Raw genomic sequence first — 24,525 nt, forward strand, 5'->3', positions numbered from 1 at the left:
CTGTATGACTCTTCAGAGATTCAGAGCGGACTCAAAATGTTTCTCTCCCGATAGATGCTGCCAGACCTGCTGAGTTTTTCCAGCATTTTCTGTTTTTATTTCAGATTTCCAGCATCCACAGCATTTTACTTTTATTTTTACTTTATTTGCTGACTATCAGGTGGTATTGGTGATCATGATCACCCTCTGGTTATTTTGCAAAATAATGAGGGTCCCCTGGGCATACTTCATATTTTTTTGCTTTGGTTACTTTATACTTTATTTCCATTTGGGATTCTGCATGCTTTTCATCTAAATATAGAATCTCAATATATTATGCAGTAGCAATTCTATAGAAATAATTTACTTTCTTCATATCAGTGAAATATAATCAAGTGGTGAGTCATGCGTTTGTTTAAGCAGGAGTCACATTTGTTCGCTTTTGTACTAAATTGAAGATCCAATATCCTTTAAAATCCCGTCTTCTAATCCCAGCCCTAACCATGTATTCACCATACCCCCTGACCTTCCCCTCTGATGCTGAATGTTCAGTGCTCAGCAAAGGACTCAGTTTCATACCCTTACGTCCTCACCTCAATGAATTCCGGGCTCGGCACGAAGCTGAACTTTTCTTCCACCCCCTTTGATTCCATGCTCGCTTCTTTGGGTAGGAGTCCTCCCCGCGTTCAACGGATCCTTTCACCCGCCTCCAATATTCTTCCTCCACTTGGATCCATCCCTCTGGATTCTTACCTGCTCTTCATCTTTTCATTGAGAACTGTCAGCGTGACATCAGTTGTCTCAATTTCTCTGCTCCCCACACCCACTCTAACCTGTCTCCTTCTGAACTTGCCGCACTCCATTCCCTCAGGTCCAAACCTGACTTTGTCATCAAACCTGCTGACAAGGGTGGTGCTGTTGTTGTCTGGCGTACTGACCTCTGCCTTGCAGAGGCTGAGCGCCAACTCACAGACGCTTCCTTCTGCCTCCCCCGGACCATGACCCCACCACTGAACATTAAGCCATTGTTTCCAGGACTGTCACTGACCTCATCTCTGGAGATCTTCCCTCCACAGCTTTCCACCTCCATAGTCTCCCAGCCTCGGACAGCCCTCTTCTACCTTCTACCCAAAATCCACAAACAGGACTGTCCTGGCAGACCGATCGTGTCAGACTGTTCCTGCCCCATGGAACTAATTTCTTGCTATCTTGACTCTATTCTCTCTCCCCTTGACCAATCTCTTCCCACCGACATCTGCAATTCCTCTGATGCCCTACACCGCATCAACAATTTCCAGTTCCCTGGACCCAACCGCCGCCTCTTCACCATGGACGTCCAATCCCTCTATACCTCCATCCCCCACTGGGATGATCTGAGGGCTCTCTGCTTCTTCCTTGAACAGAGCCCTGAAAAATCCCCATCCACCACCACTCTTCTCTGTCTGGCTGAAATTGTTCTCCCACTGAACAATTTCTCCTTAAACTTGTCTCACTTCCTCCAAATAAAATGTGTGGCTATGGGTACCTGCATGGGCCCCAGTTATGCCTGTTTCTTTATGGGGTATGTGGAACTTTCCTTATTCCAGTCCTACTCAGGCCCCCTCCCACAACTCTTTCTCCGGTACATCGATGACTGCTTCGGTGCTGCTTCATGCTCTCGTCTGGGCCTGTAAAAATTTATTAATTTTGCTTCCAATTTCCACCCCTCCATCACTTTCACATGGTCCATCACTGACACTTCCATTCCCTTCCTTGACCTCTCTGTCTCAATTTCTGGTGATACACTATCCTCCAATATTCATTAGAAGCCCACCAACTCGCACAGCTACCTCGACTACAGCTCCTCACACCCCGCTTCCTGTAAGGACTCCATCCCATTCTCTCAGTTCCTTCGCCTCCATTGCATCTGTTCCGATGATGCCACTTTCCAAAACAGTTCTTCTGACATGTCTTTCTTCCTTAACCGAAGATTTCCACCCACTGTGGTTGACAGGGCCCTCAACCGTGTCCAACCCATCTCCCACGCATCCACCTTCACACCTTCTTCTCCCTCCCAGAACCATGATAGGGCCCCATTTGTCCTCATTTATCACCCCACCAGCCTCTGCATTCAAAGAATCATTCTCCGCCATTTCCGCCAACAATATTTCCAACCAAACACATCCTCCCTTCACACACACGCCACTCCCCCCCCCCAAATCGGCATTCCATACGGACCGTTCCCTCTGGGACACCCCGGCCCACTCCTCCATCACCCCCTCTACCTCAACCCCTTCCCACGGCACTTTCCCGTGCAGCCGCAGAAGGTGCAACACCTTCCCCTCCTCACCGTCCAAGGTCCCAAACACTCCTTTCAAGTGAAGCAGCACTTCACTTGCACTTCCCTCAATTTAGTCTACTGCTTTCGCTGCTCCCAATGCGATCTCGACATTGCAGAGACCAAACGCAGACTGGGTGACCGCTTTGCGGAACAACATTCGGTCTGTCCGCAAGCATTACCCAGACCTTCCTGTCGCTTGCCATTTCATCACACCACCTTGCTCTCATGCCCACAAGTCCATCCTTGGCCTGCTGCATTGTTCCAGTAAAGCTAAACGCAAACTGGAGGAACAGCATCTCATCTTCCGATTAGGCACTTTACAGCCTTCTGGACTTAATATTGAGTTCAGCAACTTCAGATCATGAACTGTCCTCCATCCTCACTCCTTTTTGATCTCCTTTTTTCTAATAATTATTATATTTTTTTTTTCCCACCTATTTCTATTATTATTTTTAAAATTTATTTCCATCCATTGTTTTATCTCCACCTTTTAGCCTATTTCAATCCCTCCCCCCCACCAGGGCCATCTGTCACTTGCTCATCCTGCTTTCTACCCTTAATGTCACCATTAGCACATCCTTTAGCTAACATCACCTCCGTCAACATCCCTTTGACCTTTTGTTTATGACATTTTTGGTAATCTATCCTTTGCCTCCACCTATCACTGGCCCTCTATCCAGCTTCACTTGTCTAACCCCCCTGAAACAGCTTATATTTCACCACATTTCTATTTCTCTTTAGTTCTGATGAAGGAAGAGTCATACAGATTCGAAACATTAACTCTGTCTTCCTCTCCACAGATGCTGTCAGACCTGCTGAGCTTTTCCACCAATTTTTGTTTTTGTTTCAAATTTCCAGCATTCGCAGTATTTTGCTTTTACCCTTTAAATTGTGTATGGCTGAATTTCCGCCATAACACCATACTTGCATGCTGTTGAGTTTTAAATCTCTATTGCTTCATAAGAATTTTGCATCTGTGCTTTTGCTGTTTAATGAAAATGACCTGCTTACATGGAACAGTTTCAGGAGTTAAGGAAGGGTCAAGAATAGTCATTTGGCTTTCTCCTTACTGCCAAATGCACTGTATGAGGGCAGGCTAATGAAAAATAAAAGGTATTGGTAGATGCAGGATAGTGTTCAGCTACCAGAATGTGTTTTTTTTTTGTTTTTTCACAGGATTTGGGCATTGCTGGCAAGGCCAACATTTATTGCTCATCCCTAATTGCCCTTGGAAAAAGTGGTGGTGAGCTGTCGTCTTGAATTGCTGCATTTCCTATGCTAAAGGTACTCCCTATGCTTAGGTAGGAAGTTCCAGGCTTTTGCCCCAGCGATGATGAAGGAATGATGATACGTTTCCAAGCCAGGATGATGTGTGACTTGGTGGGGAATTTGCAGGCGGTGGTCTTCCCATGCGCCTGCTGCCCTTGTCCTTCTGGATGATAAAGGTTGTGAGTTTGGAAGATGATTTTGAGGAAACCTTGGCGGTGTTGCTGCAGTGCACCCTGTGTGTGTAAGGTACACAATGCTGCCACTGTGTGCTGGTGGTAGAGTGAGTGAATGTTGAAGGTGGAGGATGAGGCGCTGATCAAGTGGACCTGCTTTGTACTGGATGATGTTGAGCTTCTTCAGCGTTGTTGAAGCTGCACTCGTCCAGGCTAGTGAAGAGTATTCCATCACATTCCTTATAGGTGGTGGAAAGGCTTTGGGGGAATTGGGAGGTGAGTCACGTGCTGCAGAGCACTCAGCCTCTGATCTCTTTGTGGCTAGTCCAGTTAAGTTCCTGGTCAGTGTTGATCTTGAGGATTTGATGGTGAGCGATTTGGTAATGCCATTGAATGTTAAGGGGGGGTGGTTAGACCCTCTTGGTTTATTGCCTGGCACTTAAGTGACAAGTAACATTTGAACCATACATCTGCCCAAACATGAATATTGTGCTGCATTAGAGCACAGTCTGCTTCTCTGAAGAGTTGCAAATGGAACTGAGCACAGTGCAGTCATCATTAACCATCCCCACATCTGTCATTATGTTGGAAGGAAGGTCGTTGATGAAGCAGCTAAGATGGTTGGCCCTAGGGAACCCCACCTGATGAACTTCAAAAATATACTGGGCCTGAGATGATTGGCCTCCAACCACAACCATCTTCCTTTATGATTTCAACAGGTGGTATGTTTTCCCCCTCGATTACCAATAACTTCAATTTGACTAGGACTCTTTGCCACAGTTGTTCAAATGCTGCCTTGAAGCCAAAGGCAATCGGTCTTGTCTGGCCTGTGGAATTCAACTTTGATGTCCACAATTGGACCAAGGCAGTAATGAGGCCTGGAGCCTAGTGGCTTTGTCAAAACCCAAACTGAGCATTGGTGTGCAGGTTGTTGCTGAGCAAGTGCTTTTGATAACACTGGCAGTGACACCTTCCATCATTTTTGCTGATAATTGAGAGTAGACTGATGGCGGTAATTGGCCGGACTGAATTTGTCTAGTTTTTTGTGGATGGGACATTCCTGAAGAATTTTCCACTTTGTCAGGTTTGTCAGCCTTGTAGCTGTACTGGAACAACTTGGCTAGAGGCATGGCCAGTTCTGGAGTACGAGTCTTCAGCACTACAGCTGGAATGTTGTCAGTGTTCAAAGCCTTGACTCCGTTGTTTGACATCAGGCAGAGTACATAAAATTGGCTGAAGACTGGGATCTGTGATGCTGGAGAGCTCAGTAAGGCGGCGAGATGGATCATCCTGTTGGCACTTCTGGCTGAAGATATTTGCAAAGACTTTGGCCTTGTTTTTTGCATGCTTGCTAGGCTTTGCCATTATTGAGGATGGTGATATTAAGTGGTATAGTTTTGTACAGGGGCAAGTATACCTCAATAAGTTTAATTTGAATTTTTAAAGGAAGCTAGAACATTAATAATGTTTTCATTTAAAATGAATGTACCTCTGGAGATTATCCAAGAACTTGCGACATATCCATTACCTGGATGATATTAGCAAGTTGCTGTTTGCATCAAAAGCACTAATCCTTTCATTAAACTCGAATCCTGAATATATTGGCATCCCTTTTCCTGTAATTATTACTCCCAAATGCGGAGTTGTCATTATTACTCATGACTATCCATCATTATCCTTTTGCAATTTCCAGGAGAGTTGAGCAATATTGTTTTTCTTCTACAGCAAGATGACGTCCTTAAAAGAAGATGTGAGGCGTAGTGCCATGTTATGCATCCTTACTGTCCCAGCCACCATGACCAGCCATGATCTTATGAGGTTTGTTGCTCCATTTGATGATTCGATTGAGCACATGAAAATAATAAGAGACTCCACCCCAAACCAGTATATGGTTCTCGTCAAATTTTGTTCACAGGTAAGAAATAGTTTTCATTCTGGTCATATTTGTGCATTTGGTATTTAGAAGTATTAAGTATATTGTTTTTACCAGTGCAATCTTTTTACTCCTCTTCCTGATTTTTAGGCGGAAGCAGACAGCTTTTATACTGCCTGTAATGGTCGGCAATTTAATTCTATTGAGGATGATGTTTGCCAGTTGGTATACGTGGAAAGAGCTGAGGTCATCAAATCTGAGGATGTAGGTATTCTGCAATATTTAATAACAGTGCTGTATTTTAATACAGTCAAATATTGTGGCTAAATGGCAGCAGTGGATACCTAATCAAAATAACAAGTTTATTCTGTCGTTTAGTCTGCTTGGTTTATGATATTCAATGGATAAGTTCTGATTATCAGCAGGTAACTGACACTCCACTCCATCTCACTTTAAGGCAGGGGAATTAAAGAAGGAATGGAAAATATTTGTGATCACCCCCTTCCATTTGAAGTGAGCTAATGAAGCAACTCAGGCAACTGGAAATGTCTATGACTTTGACTATCTTCTTCTCCCCTATCCTGACTGAAGCAGGAAGCTTGACACTTGAAAGTCCTAGCAATGAAGTTAAAGGAAGAATAATGTTAGATTTTCCTTAGCTGCGGTGGAACCTACTTGACCGCAGCTCCTTAGCTAATTTCTAGTTATGATCTTAAAAGGGCTCTAGCTGTTTGAGAATCATTCTGTATCATCCATTGTGATTGTAAGAGCCTAACTTTGTTTTCCCTAGATATGTTGATTTTATATTTTCTCTCTTTTAGGGAGCCAGTCTTCCTGTAATGGGTGTAACTGAGTTACCACCGTGCATTGTGTGCCTTGAAAGAATGGATGAATCTGTAAATGGTGTTCTAACAATACTCTGTAATCACAGCTTTCATAGTCATTGCTTGCAACACTGGGAGGACACAACGTAAGTCAAACAGAATTTAAACTATGGGAATACAGGACAACAATTGGAATAAGATTCTCATATAGCAGCTCCCACTGTCTGCATAGTTGCTGTGTGATGTATTTGATGTATAGTAGGGGGTAAAAGTATGTTAAAGATCCTATGTTAAATGTATTCCATGCTACAAAACTCCTACACAACAAACTAAAACCTTCCATTGTAATATCTTGACGGTAACAGCATTTAAAATCTATAGCTGATGTTTCATCTGTGGAAGAGCTTTCTGATCCATGAAGCAAAATCTCTATTTCAGCTTTAAGTGCTTCATGGGACCTGTGATATGTATGTCTGACATTAGTGCTTCCAAAATTCTCAATGTGCAGTCTGGAAGTATTTCAATGGATGAATTGAATTGTGTAATGTATGAGACCAATTATAGAAGAATGGGCAAAAAGCTAGTAATGGTACATTATATTGGTACATAATTAAACTGTTAATAGAAGGGTAATTCTTTTACTTTTAGAAATTGCTAGACAAGCCCTACCTTGTTTATTCTGCCACTGCAAAATGCGCAACACTGCTTACTTAAGCATCTTTATAGCTTACTGAATCCTGGGTTCTTCGTCCAAAGTCAGTCGGCAAATCTGTGTTGGTGGATTTAGTACAATAGTTGGCTCGCTGTGTGGTAACATTGCAGCTATAAAAAATGTTAAATGACAAAGCAAATGTACAGAGAGCACATCAGGTTAAATCAGGTGACTGCACATTGGAGTGGCTCCAAATTGGACTAATTTAGGAAACTTGGCACTTATTGTATCTCAGTTCTCTATTGTGCCTTTTAAGTTGTTTGCTGAAGATAGATAAATACCGCCTCATGACTTGGTATCTTGATTTTAAACTCTTTTCTAAGCATTAGTTTTTACTTTTGAGGCAGTGTTATTTGTCAATATGTAAGTTTTTAGAAATCAGAAAAATGTATTAATTTACTCCTGCATTTGCCCTTTGTGTATAAAAGTTCCAGAAATGTAAAATAATTTAACATTAACTTGCATGCAAAAGAGGGAGCAGTTTGTTTACCTGGCCTGATTAATAACCGAAGTATGTTACTTTTTCTTAGGTGCCCAGTTTGCAGATACTGTCAGACCCCGGAGCCAGTTGAAGAAAATAAATGTTTTGAGTGTGGAGTCCAGGAGGTAAGAAAGAACAATAAATAACACTGTGATCAGATTAAAGCACTTGAGGGTGCTAATTCTGTTTTTTTTTAAAAAGAAGGAATGCTTGCCTCAGTTGTCTGGACTATGGACTGGAATATATTTCCATTTCTGATGTTGGTGTCTTATTCAAGCCTTTGCAGGTTACTTATAGCACATAGAAAACTATGCCCTGACTCAGCCATATCCTGAACAGAGCACCCGTATTGCATTGATCCTTCACATCAGTTATCCCAAGACCACCTGAGTGAGATTGCTCATTTGAGTTGAATTAGACCGGCTATGTGTGGTGGGCACATACCATAAAGCACTGGATTGAGACTGACCAGACTCCTTTCATGTGGCACAATAAGGAGAACAAACTTTCATCCTGAGGGCTGTTTTATTTTTCCTTCTGTTCTAGTTTGTTTGTAGTGAATTCAAACCCAAGTTTCAGAGATCAAAGGTGTGTATGCCTCACCCTATCTATTTCATGTACTAGTTCTATATTGCATGTGCATGTAAACCATTCCGTAGAATTTTCTAGCTTTCAGCTGTTTCAGTTTTTATTATTGACCCTTTTAACAAAACCGTTCAAATGCCACAAATGGCATCCAGAATGGGGATAATGCACAAAGCCTCACTTTGCTCCTGATTATTAATGTATTCTCATTAGAAAAGGAGAGAAACAGACATGCTACCATACAAGGATTACCAATTTAAAAATAAGCTTTGTGGTTCAAGTTATTCTGCCCTCTTATGCACATGAAGTAACAAGATTATTTTGTTTTTAATACCACACATCTTATATAAAGTAGGCTTAAGAAGTGATTTTTAAGAAGCATTTAGAATGTACCTCTTAGAGAAGCTGTGTCAAGAGCTCTGAATTTATTAAGATATCCAGGCATGTAAGGCTGCATTCGTTCATTTAAAGGGACCACATTCCATTTCTTTTCAGTAGGCTACCATCTTATGAGTCATTTCAGTCTTTTAACTTCACTGTTTAACTTTCTTAGAGACAAAGGATTTGTGGAGACAGCTGTGGCATTGTTATTTGCAAATGCATATTGGGATTGACCACTGATTTGAAATTCTTCTATTTAGCTACTTTGAAAGGTACACAGCAGAGATGTTCATTGCAATAAAAACAGAAAATACTGGAAATATTTAGCAGGTTATGGTGGCATCTATGGTGAGAAATTAAGTTAATGTTTCAGGCCTGTGACCTTTCATCAGAACATCAGGCTGAAAGTTAACTCAGTTTCTCTCCACAGATACTGTCATGACGTGCTGAGTACTTCCAGCATTTTCTATTTTATTTCAGATGTGCAACAACTGCAGCATTCTGCTTTTCAATTAATGTTTGTTGCAATGTTTGCTGTTCACTTTGGCTGATGAACCTTTGGTCTGAACTGATGTGATGAAGGTTTAGGACATCTTATTTGGTAATCCAGATCTCCCTGTGCAGATGATGCATTGCAAGATATCTTAGACTCCCAATTCACTTTTATCTGACAATTTATAAACGAGCATTTTTGTGTGTGAGGGAGACAAGGAGAAATAATAGGATGTGTACAGAAGAGCAGAAAGTTGCATGAGACAATCAAATGAGAGAAAGAAAAAAGTAACAAATTGAATCCAGTGTATACAAAATGAAGATCAGAGAGTAAATGAGGCACAACAAGTGAGAGAGAAAAGGGAAATTTAAATAAAACCAGGAGATTAACAAAGATAATACTGCAGGATTTTTAAAAATTTTGTTTGTGTGCAATGGTTTGGAAATCAACCTGAAAGCTTGGATGATGATTTGTATTCTTTGATACATAACAATGTCTTTAAAAGGTGCCCATAATCAAACATCCCACCACTGACTAGATAAAAGATGCTCTCGTTTATCCACGATAGTAAATCTGTGTTACTGCTAACAGTGCAGAAAATTGTCAGGACGTATCCGAGTATATTCATGCTGAGTGTAGCTTTTATTTTTTAAAAATAATCAACTACTTCCCCCTTCCTCTCCTACAGAACCTGTGGATTTGTTTGATATGTGGACACATAGGATGTGGCCGATACGTCAGCCGTCATGCGTATAAACACTTTGAAGAAACACAACACACGTATGCCATGCAGCTCACTAATCACAGAGTCTGGGACTATGCTGGAGGTAACTATACTAATATACTTTAACTCCTGCCACTAACCGGAAAAGTGTCAGGAACAAATGTGCATGCACACTTGGCCCGCACTGCAGCTGCTGGCACGTTCGCAGATTTTGATCTGTGCCTTGCAACTTTTAGAAGCTGTCTCTAGCTATAAAGTTAACGCACAATAGGTTTTATACCTCTGCTTTAAGAGGCAAGAGATTGAGTTCAGTTAATTTGGGATCACTCACTGGGCAGCCATTGAGGGTTGATTATCTTTCAAGAGTTATTGATATCAACCTCCCATATCAATATTATTCCTGTGATTAAATATGAATATAATGGAATTTGTAAATGCTTTCAACTTGCTATGGTACATAGTTATCGCAGTGGGTAAGATATTTAAACTGATATAAGGCTGATATTTATTGGAAAGTCTAAACAAATTGAAAAGGCTTTGTGTAAGGAGATACTACATAGCCTGACTAGCTCAGTTGGTAGATAATGGGACTATTAATCTCAGGGTCATGGTTTTGAATCCCACATTGGTAAGAGTTGTAATTAATAAAAAGTGTCCTTAAACTAAATGTCACAATCAATTCTCCACATTAGAAGTTGGGAAATTTCCTGATTCTATGTCATCATCATTTACTGAATCGTCAGAAGCTTGTTTTACAGAGGGAACAGTTGTTAAATGATAGGTGGATTAGATACAAGAACTTGCAATTGGTTAAGCACTACACAGACCTGAAAATGGCTATCATGAACTTCATTGTTCGTCTGTGTCAAGCCAGCTTCTTTGTTTTTAATGCAGGTAGCTGACACCAACAAAGATATGCATCTGGGCATGTGCAAGAAGTGCTCCCCCTATTGTTGTGGCACGAATAAACACAGCCATGGAATGAACGAGCCATTTCACTAATCTTATTGACCTATGTACTTTTAAAATGAAGATAACTTCATACTTTTACTAAATGAGCTATATTCTTGTGATGCAGATGTGATGATTAATGCTTGGTGTGTAGTTAAGTTCTAGTGTCATGTTTTAGGCTGTGGATTCAAATCAGGCAGCTGTGGATATCCGAAACCCATAGTCTTTGTGTTAAATTACATTAACTCTCAACTAAGCAATTAGCTGTAGGGTATCTCACGCTCTGATCAGGACAGCAATATTGTTTAAAAACTTTGAATATCTGCCTATTTTTTGAACAGAATGACGAAGGTGGCATTTTGTGCTTGGTGTAATACTGGGATTCTGTTGATTGCTGCTGATATTTGCTAATATTTTGTTGTGTGAGGCCATTCATTCAATTTGAAATTAATCAAATTTCAGATTCTTTTAAGAAACATTTGGTGATAATTAAAATATAAAACGAACATTGGCTAAGGGTAATACTTATGAAGCATCATTGAAGAAATATTGACAATGTTACTGTCCCTCCATGTGTATTGAGTTACTAACCCTCCCAACTTTCAAAGGGGGTGCAAAGCACCATCCCAAAGCAAAAGTCTCAAAGGAAGTGCTCAAGTGGAGCCAGTGACTTTGCCCCTGATACTTTGGTTCTGTTTTGGCAGTAACTTTTGGGATTCCTATGGAAAGGCTGCATTAAGGCTCCCTTTGAGAATTGCAAGTGTTGACAGACTGTCCACATTTGACTAGTCTGTATCTTGACCAATTTAAGTGTGTAAAGGCAAATATACCCTTACCCCTCAAATTGCTGGTTAAATTAGCTGAAGGAAAGTGGTTTTAAAAAAAACAAATATTTCCTATTACTGTTTCTTCTAAATGTAGAAAGATTCTTGAGAGTGGCTGGGGTATGGGTTGGGGGAAAGATGAGGGAGGGCATGAATTCAAATACCAATTATTTTTAATCCAGGAGGTTTTTTTATATTTAAAAGTTTCTTTTAATTTATGATGTTGGCATATACAATTAGTTTTTTGGCATACAACAAAACTGGCTGTGAAGGAATGCTAATTTGAAATATTCAAATGCTAGCAATTGGCAATGTGTTTTATATTTGCTGAAAAAACAATGACTCAGTGCATTTTGCTAGTGTGTTTTAACATCTTCACTATTTTGAAGTTATGCTTTGGTTTCTCTAGATAACTATGTTCATCGCCTGGTGGCCAGTAAAACAGATGGAAAAATTGTCCAGTATGAGTGTGAGGGTGACACTTGCCAGGATGAAAAGATTGATGCCCTTCAGTTAGAGGTTAGTGGACCTTTGAAATACTTGCTTGTAACTTTTTTTGTTTCCTGTTCTTTTCTCAGATTGATTGTGGAAGTCTGCAGCCTCTGGCATTATTTGGTCCATTGGAAAGTGTACCTATAATTGTTTATATTCAGATTCTGTTGTTCTTGCTTTTCCCCACAGGAAAGTGAAATATGACATTGTGAAATTATTTTGGTCATACTGCAGTGCCACACAAATTTTGTTTAGATGTGAAAATGGGTTGAACACCAAAGTATTTATTTAAACAATGCACGCTGGTAACCTGCTGCCTGTAGATTTGTTGCTGAGACTTGTTTACTGCTGTTTTAGTGAGCATTGGCTATTAATAACTGACCAGCTTGTGAATTCTTTTGTAGTCTTGGTGTAGGCACATTGTTAGTAAGCAATTGTGGCAGTGGTGTTTTGCATTGTGTAGGCTTTAGTTTGCCCCATTCACCTCTCCCAGCTAAAGGAAAGGTAGTGAAAAGCAAGAAATGTGTGTAGTTTCCTATAAATATTTATTTTAAAATCCATTTATAGAAGCAAGCAAGTACCCAGGAGGTTCTTAACTTAGATCTTATTTGCCATTATAAACCATGCAGTTTTGCTGCTACTGAGAGGTTTTGGTTATTCACATTTTTAACTGGTTTCAAAAAAGCCAGTGCTGGTGGACTTTCCTTCCTTCCCTGTCATTGTACATAGTGGTAGCATTGAAAGTAAAGGCAAGGCTAACAAAGATATTAGCTGCCAGCAACCTATCCAGCTGAGATCTTCCAGCTCCCCCATTCTATTGGTGCAGTAATTTCTGTCACATTAACTGGCTACTCTGGTGCTAGTAGAGGGTTCAGACAAAATAAAATGTTTTTTAAACTGCAGGTTGAACTGTTGGTATGAGGTTTGTGTATTAAGCTTGCAGCCTGTTGCCTGGAAGCCCTAGCTGAAATACAGAGCCAACTATGTCTAATCTTAATAGTGCCAAGGGTTGCTTATGACTGGATGACAGCCTTGATGCCTAAAATTCATTGGTGCTTATTTTGTGATAATTGGAAAAACACTCTTGGAAAAGCTCAATTCACTTTGATTACCCTATTTAAATTAATCTAGACACCTGTCCAAAATTTGTCATAAACTGGTGGAGCTGTCAAATATCAAAACTTCTCAAAGGAAAATCGTCATGAAAGTAATTTGATTCTAACCAGTTCAGTTGGTAAATGATGTACTGATGTATTTAAAATAAAGATGTTACAGAGGTTCTTTTTTCCTGCTTCAGAAGTGAGATTACTGAGTGAATGGAGCTAGAGCACTGGATACCAGGGACTGAAGAAGGCTGAGAGTCATTCGGAGAGTGGGTGGTGATGTCTTAGATACTGCCAACAATGGGGGCATCTTTTCTGAATCTAAAGATCAAATTACAGCCTTGAACTCACTGTTAATAATTTACTTAAAGTTCTATTATGCAGCCATTGCGCTGGCATGCAACGGCAGAAAGTGTGCAATATCACATGATGATACAGATATCAGTACAAAGGTTTTTGCTTTGTGGCAGTTTATACATTGTCTATTATCAGGGATCTCTTAACAATGGCTGAGTGCACTACCTCGAATTGCATTGAGTTCTTTAAAGAACATTCCAGGTTTGATCCTTGGTTTGTCCCTATGAAACAATAACAGCTTCTCCTGGAAAAGTGCCATGTGTGAACATGAGGGTAGGACTGGGCTCAGCTATAATGAGGTAATGTTGCTCATGATTTAGTAGTCTGTTGATGCTAACTGTCTGGACTCACAGAGGAAGTATCGTCACCTGGGAAAGGTTGCTGGCACCCAGTCTGCCTTGAAGGCAGGAAGAAGGAAAATTGTAAACAAATGCTTTATAGTGCAATTCTAATGGTTTAATTGAGAGTTTAGGTAGTGCATTCATTCTCTGTGGATAAACTGCTTACCTAAGTACTACAGGGGCACCTGTACATTGAAACATTAAAAATTATCTTGGCTAATTGGAAGTAAGTTTATAAAATTGAATATGCTTTTTTTTGTCTCCTCCCTTTAACCCAGTTGCTTATGAAACTGACACCTCTTACTCCAGTATGGTTCCAGAGCAAACAGTAACAGTCTGGAACCTTTAGCGATCTTCATGCATGAATCTAAATTAGTGAATGATGAATTAGTATTAGAGAGAGGAGAGACATCACAGTTGTGCCTAATCCCATTTTCGGCTTATGTTTATGTAAGCATACAAAGGTTACTGGATAGTGATGAGGGCAGGAATCTTGCCTTTTCTCAAATCATCTCTGTGCCACTGAGACCAATTACAGGCCTCAGAAGTACCAATTTTGGTATTGGCTCCCACTGTACAGGCCATCAATTAAACCTGGGAAGTTGCCAGTTTGTATAGTTTGGTGTCACATCCATTGATTCACCGTGAGAAGTGGCTTTAAATATTGTATCCAATAGTGAATTTACAACTATGTATGTCCTGCATTTTTTGGAGTATGCATAGGAAGGGCAGTAAATTGGATATTTCTTTGTCCTAAAGTAAAATTATGGTTCAAAAAGCAAATTACCATGGGTAGGAGTTTAATGTGCCAAATTTGAGCTTCATTGTGCTGTAACAAGGACTTAGAGTGTTAGAGGACGTACTAGTAAAAACAAAGTTCTGGAAAAACTCAGGTGTGGCAGCATCTGTGGAGAGCGAAACAGAGTTAATGGTTTGGGTTCAATATGACTGTTCTTTGGAGCGCAACGCTAACTCTGTTTCTTTCTTCACAGATGCTGCTGCACCTGCAGAGTTTTTCCAGCATTTTGTTTTTATTTCAGGTTTCCAACACCTGCAGTATTTTATTGTAAGACTCTACCCTCCTGTTTACAATTAGTGACACCTCATCCCTCAGTCAGAAGGTTTGGGTTAAAACCCACTCCAGAACTTGAGCACAAAAATCAAGGCTAGCATTCTAGTACAGTACTGAGGGAGTGCTGTACTGTCAGAGGTGCCATATTTATCCCATAATCAACACCTCAAAAAAAAAACAGGTGATCTGGCCATTATTACATTGCTGTTTGTGGGAACTTCCTGTGCACAAATTGGCTGCCGTATTTCCTAAATTACAACAATGACAACACTTCACAAGTACTTAATTGCCTGTGCAGCACTATACAAAAGCAAATCTTTTTAGTAATAAGAGGTGCCTTGTGGAAGCTAGACAAATTTCAGCTTGCTCTGCTACACTGCAAACTTGGATCTAAAGCAAACATGGCTACTTGCCAACATCCCTCAGCAAAGGAAAATGCCCTGAAATAGAAACTTAATAAGCTTACACACTATTTTGATTTCTAATGATGGGAACTCTTTTTTAATAAAGTGGTACTTGAATGCAAATATATGTTCAGATTTATCCAGCGGTGTACTTTAAACATGTTTCATGTTCTGTGTTAACCATTTATTAAAATGATTTAATAGATTTTGTAAATATTTTCTCAACAGTATTCATACCTCCTGACCAGTCAGCTAGAATCTCAACGCATCTATTGGGAAAACAAAATAGTACACTTGGAGAAGGATGCAGCAGAAGAGGTAAGTTGCTTTTGTTAGTGATTCTTTATTTTTCTCCCTTGCAATGCATGTCCAAGAAAGTGGGAGAATACAACCTGTTCTTTCCAGGTGCTTCTCCATTATTGATAACTCTAGGTGATGTGTTTGACTAAACTAGGCAGCAGCATGGTTAATCTGTCTCAACTGTCTCTTCCTTGCCCTCCATACCCCACGCAATTAAACTAGGGAACTAACTTTCACTTCCTGGGATTGCAACACTGGAATTGATTTTTAAAAACTAAAACCCTAGGGAAACACACTGAAGGTCCATCATGCAAGACGCCAAGCAGAGAAAATGAAAATCAATAGTTTAAGCTTTAAAAGCTTGCATTTTATGAAGAAGGAAGAACTAAGGGGCATACAGTTCAGAATGGGAAACTATGTGAAAGTTATGATTTCAATGCAAACTTCAGAAATGTCTCAAAGCAAGTTGCATGGAATTAATTACTTTTGAAGGGCAGTGACTGTTGTAGGCAAATTACGTGGCCAATTTACATCTGCCAACGTTCCATAAACATCAGTGGAAAGCTGATTTCATCTCTTGGGTGGATTTGGGAGGTTGGAATGAGGGTATCGGGAGAGATCCCTGCTTTAACATCAACCTGAACAAGATGCGGTTGAATGTCTCATCAAATTATGGAGAATCTCAGCAGGTCAGGCTGCAGAGAGAGAAACCAAGTTAACATTTTGGGCCAATGCTCTTTCACCAACAAATAGTTGCTTGACCATCCATTCTGTTCCAGTGGCTCCAAACTAGTCACTTGCCCACATCCACCCCCCCACCTCCTCCCATACTGAGTACTTCTTGGCCCATCTGCTCACCCTGAATGCCTCAAGGTTTGTCCACCCAAATGACTCCTCCAAATGTTTCTTGGTCTACCTACTTGTTCAATCTAAGTGATTTCCACCTGTCTGCTGGCTCAGCAATGTAGATCAAGTCCTTGCTAGCATGCCAAACCAGAATCCTTCCTAGTCACTTGAGAGATGAAAGAGGAGAGTGAGAAGTGAAGGTGGAGAGTTTAAAGGCAGTGAGAAGTGAAAGAAAAAAGCAACACATGAATCAGAAGAGCAGGAAAGGGATAAATATAGAATGTGAGAGAACTAAATGACATGGGCAACAGAAGTAGAAGAAGAAGCAGGAGAGACGGAAGTGAAGGAGCATTGAAACATATTCTCGGGCAAGTGGAAGCTGTACAGACTTCACCTTAATCGGATTCTCATCCATGTCATTGTTATGGGGTAAATAAAGCAATGGGAGCGATTTGTGCTAATAATTACAGGAGGGCAATTATAGATGGAAAAAAAGACTGCTGAAGGCAGAAAGAATTGCAGTTCATGTACAGAACTGACAGCAACAAGTAAATTTATGGAGTACAGTGATACAAAAAGTTAGAAAAACAATGGCCAATAAATAAACTAATCAGTGTGGGGCCTGGGAAAATATATGCCTTAATTTTCTGTATATAAATTCCAGGAATCTTTAGGAAAAAAAATGGGATATCTGGATGTCCCTAATGGCTATCATAAGTGTCACAAATCAACCTGATTCAACAATGACACTAATTGGGTAAACATACAGGGATAGAGATTATTTTAATAGCAGTAGAAAAGAAAACCGGTCGTGGTTTTGGTTGGGGGCTGGGTGGGGTGCATGGCTGCATGTAGTATAGATTTTTACATGAAAAAGAACTTGATAACACAGGGGCCTATTGGATCCAGGTGCAAATAAGGTGGCAATTCTGTGAATAGGGGTGAGAAATGTGGACATTTACCTTAGGTCATAGGCCTGGGAGAAGGTTAGTTAAACAAGGGAACTGTGCCAGGAACAGATGCAGATGTTTGGGGTAAATTTTAAAATCTATAGAAGAATAAGGATAAGTTGAGACTTGATCCAACACTCCGGCATTATTACGTAGAACGATCGATCAAACAGCCCACACAAGTTGGTCATTATTGGACATGATATTACAAACAGCCGGGAGATAAGAGAGTAGGTTAAGAGTTGACAACAGTAACCACAATATGAAAAAGGATGGAAAGAAGTAGACAATAAAAACAGTTTATGTTAAGCAGATAGATGTTGCAGGGATGAAGGATCAATTAAGGAAACTAGACAATAGCACTTTTTGAAGGAAAAACATGGTAGAAAAATGTCAGGCTGAGAAATACTATGCAGAGTACAGAACAGATACCTAGTGAAGAAAGGCAGTTAAAGGCATCAATGTGAGGTGGGTATAAGCAAAAGTGAAATTTTTGAAACAAGAAGTTGCTAGGTGTTTAAGTTACATGAGATAGACTTCAGCAAATATAAAAACAAGGAAAGGAGGTTTAAGAAATAAGTTACGAGAGTTCAAAATAAAGCTAGGATAGCATGGAATATTAAAATAAATGTTAAGTATTTTTATAAATTTATTTGCAGCAAAGTTTATTTTTTTTTTAAAGGATAGTAAAGAGAAAGATCCCAAAGGTGGCATGGTATCAAGTGACCACACTACAGCAAAGATACCAGGAAATGTGGGAGCTCAGTGAACCCAGCATGGAAGCTGAATTTCTAGGAGGAGTGAAGAAAATGTAGGCAGCTAACAGTTGGATGACATTAAAGGAAGATGAGGAATTAGGTGCCAATGAACTTCATACAATATTTGGTTTAATCAGCCATGAACTTGCTACTATCTTCAAGGAATCATTAGGACTGGCACTCAGGATCAGAAAATAGCAAGCATACTGCCAGTTTTTTAAAAGGGGGCATATGGATAGCCTAGGAAACTATAGTCAAGTGAGCTGAGCAAGCAATTCGGTGAAAACGATGTGATTCGTGTGTAACATTTAGATGAAGGACTATTGAAAATGAAGAAACAAGAATTACTTTAATATTACTGAAAAGAGAGACATGTTGCCAAAGCTTTTCATCTTGCACTCATTAGGACAAGCGCAAGAATGCCAACTTTCAAACAATCACAACAATTTATATTACAGGAGAAAAGGGTGATGTTTGGTTGACAAGTTGATTCTGGCTAAGGCGTTGCCATGGAGAAAACTATTTGGGGGGTGGGGGGGGAGAAATATAGGCTTCCCAAGCCCCTGAGTAATTTTAAAAAGGTGCAAGGCTTGAAATTATTCCTTTTGTTTGCAGAGAACAGGTTCCTGCGTATGAATGAATGTCGCTTCTAGCAAGCGTAAATGAACTTTTTTCCTGTCACAAATTGTGTGGTTGTTTGAAATTTGGCATCCTTGTGTTTGCCCTGATGATTGCGAGATGAAAAGCTTCACCAACATGTCTCTCTTCTCAGCAAAATTCAAGTTCTGGTCTACCATGCAACTTATAATCACTATGTTACATTAACATGCTGATTCAGTTTGAATCTTTCATCCCTCATTCAGTCTAATAATAATTGGTGCAGGTCCCTGGGGAATGAAATGGAGTTAATGTTTCAGGTCAATCATCAACCTCAAAAGATTAACTCTGTTTCTCCTTTCAGCGATATGGTTCCTGAATTGCTGAATATTTCCAGCATTTTCTGTTTTTATTTCAGATTTCCAGCATCTGCAGTATTTTGCTTTTGTGCATATATATTTCTTTATATGCAGGTAAAAACTTTACAAAATCTGGCACTAAAAAACAGTTGTACATCAGGAGTGGGGATAAATACAATGAATTCTGGAAACCTGAATCAGAAACAAAGTCCAAAGCTTTTTTAGATTAACTTGTCTGTTTAAATGCTGATGAAGCAGGAGTGTATTTTCAGTGCATTCTATTTTTACAGCCTCCACTTCAGAACATTATCTTTAAGGACATCAAATGCAGTGCAACTAAAAAAATTCAGAACCAATAAATGCTCCGAATGTGGTAAACTCTTGAGTCTGTACGTGAATGATAATTGATGTAAATTGCAACATTGATAAACCATCTTCAGTATTTCTTTCCAAACTTGATCCTATCCTATTTCAAATTTCCAGATCAACAATATGAAAATAAAATTCAAAGAAACCATTGAAAAGTGCGACAGTCTGGAACAGAAGTTGAATGAACTGATGAAAGACAAACAAGCTCTCGAGAGAAAGTAAGCCACTTTGCAACAAATGTTTCGCCTGCCCCATAAATTAAAGGAAAAATAAACATCAGTTTAAGTGGGGCAAAGGTGCATTCAAAAAGTGATGTGGTAGCTTCTACTTCCTTTTTGTCACTTTTCTTCCCTTCTTTGCTTTACGCTCCTAAAGTGGTGTGTCATCCCAGAATCCAGACACCCAAATGGCTATTGTTCGTTTATGAACTGAGCTGTTGTCAGCAGGCTGTTCATTTAACAGGGATATTACAATTGGTAAAAGCAAAATAGTGCAGATGCTGGAAATCTAAAACAAAAACAGAAAATGCTGGAAAAACTCAGCGCCTCTGACAGCATCTGTGGAGAGAGAAACAGAGTTGACGTTTCGAGTCTGATTGACTCTTCTTCAGCTTTAGCTCTGAAGAAGTCATACAGACTCAAAATGTCAACTCTCTTTCTCTCTCCACAGATGCTGTCGGACCTGCTGAGATTTTCCAGCATTTCCTGATATTGTAGTTGATCCTGCCCTTATCTGATGTCCACAAGTTGGTGTCCAGCAACCCATGCAGGAAAGGATCAATCAAGAAAAGGAATCTTTATAATTTCTTTCCCTTCTCCTTGTATTCCTATGCTATGGTACCAGTTATAGGGTTTCTCCCTATCTTTCTTTGTGTGTCAGCTATGGCTCAGTTGGTAGCACTCTTAGCTCTGGTTTCTACCCGCTCCAGGACTTGAGCACAAAAACCAAGGCTGACAATCCATTACAATATGGAGGGAGTGCTGCACTGACAAAGCTGCTGTCTTTTGGATGAGGCATTAAACTAAAGTCCCTCTGCTCCCTCAGGTGGATGTAAAAGATCCCATTTTGAAGAAGAGCAGGAGTGTTAACCCCGATGTCCTGATCAAGGCAGTGACAAAATGGTATTGTGACTGGACTATTAATCCAAGACCCAGGATAATGCTCTGGGGACCCAGGTTTGAATCACAGAATCGCAGTGCAGAAGAGGCCCTTCGGACCATCGAGTCTGCACCAGCACGTGAGAAACACCTGACCTACCTACCTAATCCCATTTACCAGCACTTGGCCCATAGCTTTGAATGTTATGACGTGCCAAGTGCTCATCCAGGTAATTTTTAAAGGATGTGAGGCAACCCGCCTCTACCACCCTCCCAGGCAGCACATTCCAGACCATCACCACCTCTGGGTAAAAAAAGCTTTCCCACACATACCCCCTAAACCTCCTGCCTCTCACTTTGAACTTGTGTCCCCTTGTGACTTACCCTTCAACTAAGGGGAACAGCTGCTCCCTATCCACCCTGTCCATGCCCCTCATAATTTGTACACTTTAATCAGGTCGCCCCTCAGTCTTCTCTGCTCCAAAGTAGGTGGTGAAATTTGAATTCGATCTGGAATTCAAAATCTGATGATGACCACAAAAACCCTTCTGGTTCACTAATGTAATTAAGAGAAGGAAATTTGGTTGACATGTCCAGATGCACAGCAATGCCCTCTGAAGTGGCCTAACAAGCCACTCAGTTGTATCAAACCATTACAAAGTATAAAAGGAATGAAACCAGACAGACCACCCAGCATCGACCAAGGCACCAGAAACAACAAACTCGACCCTGCAAAGCCCTCCTTATTAACATCTCGGAGCTGGTGCCAAAATTCGGAGAGCTGTTTCACAGACTAGTCAAGCAACAGCCTGCCAATTATATTCACAGAACCTTACTGATCATGTCCCAGATACCATCATCTGTCCCGCCAGTGGGACAGGACATACTCAGCAGAGGTGGCTGTATAGTAGTATACAGCCGGGAAGGTGTTACCCTCTGTGTCCTCAACATTGACGAAAGCCTCATGGCATCAGGTCAGACATGCTACTGATTACCATTTGCACCCCACCCCCTCCCCCCTCCCGCCACACCGACCCAGCTGATGAATCAGTACTCCTCCATGTTGAACACCTCTTGAAGGAAGCTCTGAGGTGACAAGGGTTCAGAGTGTACTCTGGGTGGGGAACTTCAACGTCCATCACCAAGGGTGGTTCGGTAGCACCACTGCAGACCGAACTGGCTGAACCCTAAAGGACTTGGCTGCTAGGCTGGGTATGTGGTAGGTGATGAGGGAACCAACAAGAGGATAAAACATACTTTACCTCATTCTCACCAAACTGCCTGTCACAAATGCATTTGTCCATGACAGTATTGGTAGGAGTGACCACCGCAAAGTCCTTGTGGAGGCAAAGTCCTGTCTTCACATTGAGGATACCCTCCATCGTGTTGTGTGGCACAATCACTGTGCTAAACGGGATAGATTTCGAACATATCTAGCAATGCGAGATTGGGCAACCATGAGGCATTGTAGGTCCATCAGCAGCAGCAGAATTGTACTTGACCACAATCTGAAACCATATGGTCCGGCATATCCCCCACTCTACCATTACCGCCAAGTCAGGGGATCAACCCTGGTTCAATGAAGAATGCAGGAGGGCATGCCAGGAGCAGCACCAGGCATACCTAAAAATGAGGTGTCAACCTGATGAAGCTACAAAACAGGAATACTTGTGTGCCAAATAGCCTAAGCAGCAAGTGATAGAGCTAAGCAATTCCACAACCAACAGATCAGATCTAAGCTCTGCAGTCCTGCCACATCTAGTCGTGAATGGTGGTGGACAATTAAACACTAACTGGAGATGGAGGCTGCACAATATGCCCACCCTCAATGATGGGGGAGCCCAATACTTCAGTGCAAAAGATAGAGCTGAAGCATTTGCAACAATCTTCAGCCATAAGTGCCAAATGGAAGATTCACCTCGGCCACTCTGGAGGTCCCCAGCATCACAGCTGCCAGTCTTCAGCCAATTTGATTCACTCCACGTGGTATCAAGAAATGGCTGAAGGCACTGGATACTGCAGAGGCTATGGACCCTGATAATATTCTAGCAATCATACTGAAGACTTGTGCTCCAGAACTTGCCTCACCTCAAGCCAAATTGTTCCAACACAGCTACCGTGCTGGCATCTACTCAGCAATGTGGAAAATTGCCCAGGTATGTCCTGTACAGAAAAAAGAAAACAAATCCACCTGGCCAGTTACCGCCCCATCAGTCTACTCCATCATCAGTAAAGTAATGGAAGGGGTCATCAACAGTGCTACCAAGTGGCACTTGCTTAGCAGTAACCTGCTCACTGATGTTCAGTTTGGTTTCTGCCAGGGCCACTCAGCTCATGACCTCAGGATACCTTGGTTCAACATGGACACAAAAGCTAAACTCCAGAGATGAGGTGCGAGTGACTACCCTTGATATCAAAGCAGCATTTGACCGAGTATGCCATCAAGGAGACCGAGCAAAACTGGAATCAATGGGAATCAGGGTAAAACTCTCTGCTGGTTGGAGTCTTACCTAACACAAAGGAAGATGGTTGTGGTTTTTGGAGATCAATCATCACAGTTCCAGGACATCACTGTAGGAGTTCCTCAGGATAGTGTCCTCGGCCCAACCATCTTCAGCAGCTTCAACAATGACCTTCCTTCCAACATAAGGTCAGAAGTGGAGATGTTTGCTGATGATTGCACAATGTTCAACACCATTCGTGACTCCTCAGATACTGAAGCACTCCATGTCCAAATGTAGCAAGACCTGAACAATATCCAGGCTTGGACTGACAATGGCAAGTAACATTTGCACCACACAAGTGCAGGCAATGACCATCTCCAACAAGAGAGACTCTAACCATCGCCTTTTGACATTCAATGACATTAAAGAGCAGGTCAGAGGCTAGGAATCCTGAAATGTGTAACTCACCACCTGTTCCAACAACATTCTAGAAGCTTGACACCATCCAAGACAAAGCAGGCTGCTTAATTGGCACCCCATCCATAAATATTCACTCCCTCCACCACCAGCGCACAGTGGCAGCATTGTGTACCATCTACAAGATGCACTGCAAGAATTCATCAAGGCTGCTTAGACAGCACCTTCCAAACCCACGACCACTACCATCTAGAAGGGCAAGGGCAGCAAGCACATGGGAACACCTCCACCGGGGAGTTCTCCTCCAAACCACTCACCATCCTGACTTAGAAATATATCGCCGTTCCTTCACTGTCACTGGGTCAAAATCCTGGAACTCCCACCCTAATATAGCATTGTGGGTGTACCCATACCACATGGACTGCAGTGATTCAAGAAGGCAGCTCTCCACCACTTTCTCAAGGCCAATTAGGATGGGCAATAAAGGCTGGCCTAGCCAGCGACGTCCACATCCCATGAATTAATTTTTAAAAAAATTATTCCTTGATCAACATCACAAAAACAGATTATCTGGCCATTATCACTTTGCTGTTTGAAGGAGCTTACTGTGCACAAATAAGCTGCAACGTTTCCTTCATTGCCTGCATAACACTGAGATGCCTGTTGGTCATGGAAGGTACTATATAAATGGAAATGTTTTGTTTTTTTTTTAAATACAAATTCTTCCACATTTACTTTTCATTTTAACACAGCTGCGTTCTCTGTGATCTTCTCCAGTTCGGAGGGTGAAGAAATTAGCCATGCTGACACTTGGCATCACTAGCCCATCAGTTAAAATTATTCTTAAAATATGACCCTATGTCAAAGTTAACCTGAGAATAATCTTGTGTTGCAGGATTATAGATGATCATTGTTGCAGTTATTTCATGTGTTTAGGGAGGGGTGTGATGTGATCCTGCCTATTAGTTGTGTGATTGCCCTTGCAGATCTGTGGGTGGACCTCTTGTCACTCTGCAGTTAGTTACTGGGA

At 41.1% G+C, this 24,525-nt stretch overlaps 1 protein-coding gene across 4 annotated transcripts in view; it reads left to right on the forward strand.

The window, feature by feature from the left end:
* Positions 1-24,525, forward strand: part of LOC121285533 (BRCA1 associated protein) — a 73,009-nt gene that overhangs the window by 44,102 nt on the left and 4,382 nt on the right. For all 4 annotated transcript variants that reach the window (XM_041202065.1, XM_041202064.1, XM_041202063.1 and 1 more), the window contains exons 4-11: positions 5,467-5,656; positions 5,765-5,878; positions 6,436-6,584; positions 7,681-7,756; positions 9,779-9,917; positions 11,999-12,108; positions 15,587-15,676; positions 19,652-19,755. In XM_041202065.1, coding sequence (XP_041057999.1) covers positions 5,467-5,656; positions 5,765-5,878; positions 6,436-6,584; positions 7,681-7,756; positions 9,779-9,917; positions 11,999-12,108; positions 15,587-15,676; positions 19,652-19,755 — 972 coding nt within the window. The remainder of the gene's footprint in view (positions 1-5,466; positions 5,657-5,764; positions 5,879-6,435; positions 6,585-7,680; positions 7,757-9,778; positions 9,918-11,998; positions 12,109-15,586; positions 15,677-19,651; positions 19,756-24,525) is intronic.

This window comes from Carcharodon carcharias, chromosome 13, assembly GCF_017639515.1.
Source record: "Carcharodon carcharias isolate sCarCar2 chromosome 13, sCarCar2.pri, whole genome shotgun sequence".
In the NCBI taxonomy this organism is placed as follows: domain Eukaryota; kingdom Metazoa; phylum Chordata; class Chondrichthyes; order Lamniformes; family Lamnidae; genus Carcharodon; species Carcharodon carcharias.